This window comes from Colossoma macropomum, unplaced genomic scaffold (assembly GCF_904425465.1).
Source record: "Colossoma macropomum unplaced genomic scaffold, Colossoma_macropomum, whole genome shotgun sequence".
Classification (NCBI taxonomy): Eukaryota; Metazoa; Chordata; class Actinopteri; order Characiformes; family Serrasalmidae; genus Colossoma; species Colossoma macropomum.
Window position 1 is genome coordinate 22,663,891 of NW_023494807.1, and position 2,860 is coordinate 22,666,750.

Here is a 2,860-nt window from a genome sequence, read left to right on the forward strand (position 1 = left end):
GTGTCCAGCTCAAAAGAAGAACTCAGTCAGTCCGATTAATTCCACTGAACACAACACACATCTACAATACAGGCGATTTATTAGATCAATTAATAGTAATAATTACTAATTTGGTTGTAGAAGTGTTAAACAGTGAGATTAAAATGTATTTTACTGTAAACAGATGGTGCTGTATTGACCTCGAGTTAGTCTTAAATTATAATTGTAAAAATGCACAATTGTTTAATTATTAAAAAAATTATATATATATATATATATAATAATTTTATATATATATATGTGTGTGTGTGAGTGTGAGTGTGTGTGTGTGTATGTTCAAATATAACATACAACACATTGAAGTTTTTTCCCTTTTAAACCCATAAATGTTCACTGTAAAAAACAGAACTCACTTACTTAAGAAGATTTACAAAAAAATAAGAGGAAAGAGGAAAGAGGAAAAAAAACAAGTTGAATGCAGCCTGAAAGCACAATGTGAATGTATAATGTTTTTTCGCCCACATTGCCTTTATTAGATCTCAGCAAAGTGACTCTTATTATGTAATCGAAGTTAAAATACTGAAAATAAATCCAAAAGTACAACATAACTCAATAGATTATATTGGAGATTTATTCTGGTGGTGGTTTAAATACAAATGCAGTAGTTTTCTCCACACACACACACACACACACACATACATACACACACACGCACACGCACGCACACGTCATTCACTCTGAGGGCTTTAACTTCAAGAAGATCGACAAATTGATTCATTATTAAATAGTTCAGTTAAAATCCTCTGATTCTGATCGACTCAGATAAACCGTCTCCACCGTCACACTTCATTCCGAAACGGTCCTGATTGTGTCTGTTTACATATTAAACCACATCTTACATCCTCCAGTCATATTTACATGTGTTTAATCCATATGAAGGACACTCTGCGTTGCATAGCTCCTGATTTATTCCCTTTATTGCTGATTGGGTTCAGATAAATATCATCAACAAACTCAGCAGGCTCTGAAATTCTGTTCCTCTTTTTATAAATAAAAATCATAAATAACCAGTATGAATAAACAGGCTTACATTAATAAAAAAGAAAGGAAATGAGGTGAAATGCTTATTTTATGATAGTTTAAATCAGATTAGGTTTATTGGAGTGGAACTGAATGAGGGATTTCCACAACATTTCATTTCATTTAAAGTCTATATGGAAAAAAGCCTATATGGGAGAGTTTTATTAACTGTGAGTTTTGAAGAAATGTTTCCTTCTTTAACTGTTAAAACTGCAAGGAAAATATTCGTTTTTTTAATCGTGATATTCGTAATGTTTTTTTCTTTTCTGCGAAAACTGTATTTTCCACTTTCCACTGCATTTGTCCATTTTATCTGTGTTTATATGTTTAAAGTTTCACTCTTTAACTGGTCAAACAGTGTTTTCCACATTGTCTCTTTTTGACCGTTAAATCTGATGATTAATGAAGAAATATTCGATTATTTCTCCATTTAACTGTAAACTGTTCCAGGTGCTCTCGGTTCAGCTGTGGAAGCCCGTGTTGAGCTCGTCCTGGCTCTGGAAGGTCTGGTGCAGGTGCAGCTCGTAGGGAAAGTGCGTGAGCGCGCCGCTGTGCGTGTACTGAGAGTCTTTGGCGCGCGCTGCCGCCGCCGCCGCAGCTGCCGCCGCTGCTGCCGCCGTTGCGGCCTCGTGCTCGCGCGTCCTGAACGAGAAGATGCCGTCGTAGCTGAGGGGGGGCTCGAGTCTCGGGCCGCAGCTGCTCAGCTCGTAGCCGCCCCCGTGCTCGTAAGCAGACGAGGAGCAGTAGCCGTAGGGTCGAAGCGGCTTGGCGCTGTCCACGCTACCGGTACTGCTTCCTGCGTGGTGGGCGTGGCCTATGGGCGTGGCCCCGTAGGCCGAGTCATAGTGCGCCTCTCCTGCTCCTGCTCCGCCGCCGTGGTCCGCGAGGAAGCGCGCGGCGTTGAGCTGCAGGCACCCCGCCACCAGGTTGGTGGTGGGCTGCGAGAGGCCCGCGCAGAGCGTGCGTGCGAACGCCAGCAAGTCGGGCCGCGTGCCTGCGCGCAGCGTCTCCGACAGGGCCCGGATGTAGTTCCTGGCCAAGCGCAGCGTCTCGATCTTGGACAGCTTCTGCGTCTTGGAGTGGCACGGCACCACGCGCCGCAGGCTCTCCAGCGCGTCGTTCAGGCCGTGCATGCGCGTGCGCTCACGCGCGTTCGCCTCCTGACGCCGCGCGCGCGACCGCTCTGTACAGCCAGACCCCCCTGCTCCTCCTCCTCCAGTTCCTCCTCCTCTCCTCCGGCGTGGTCCTCTCCTCCCGTCCCGCTCCTCTTCATCCTCCTCCTCTTCCTCCGTTGTCTCTTTTGACCCCACGTTGGACGCGCCGAACCTGAGCTCGCGCGTGGCGTGCGCTTCTTCAAACGGGACGGTTAGCATCGTTCCTACATCACCACCACCACAACAACAACAACAACAACAACAAAATAATAACAATGAACAACAACAATGTAAAGTCTCTAGAATCTACAAGGTACTTAATATGTATACAGTCCTTCACTTTGATCTGTCTATCTATCTATCTATCTATCTATCTGTCTGTCGATCTGTCTGTCTGTCTGTCTGTCTGTCTGTCTATTCTATCTATCTGACTGTCTTTATCTGTCTGTCATTAGAGTGATTCCATAGAAGAACCACACTTGAAGAACCTTTTTAAAGTTTGATGAAGAACCTCCACATGAGGTGAGGATTATATATATATATATATATATATATATATATATATATATATATAAATAGATAGATATAGATAGATAGATAGATTGATAGATAGAACTGAATGTCCCAACCAACCTTTAGAACATTTA

The 2,860-nt window shown here is 43.4% G+C and overlaps 1 protein-coding gene across 1 annotated transcript in view; it reads right to left on the reverse strand.

Moving 5' to 3' along the window:
- Window positions 1-1,323: 1,323 nt before the first annotated feature.
- The window catches only part of neurod6b (neuronal differentiation 6b), a 2,162-nt gene continuing 625 nt past the window's right edge, over window positions 1,324-2,860 (reverse strand). The window contains exon 2 of the mRNA XM_036556513.1: window positions 1,324-2,437. Coding sequence (XP_036412406.1) covers window positions 1,521-2,432 — 912 coding nt within the window. The 5' untranslated portion in view covers window positions 2,433-2,437 and the 3' untranslated portion in view covers window positions 1,324-1,520. The remainder of the gene's footprint in view (window positions 2,438-2,860) is intronic.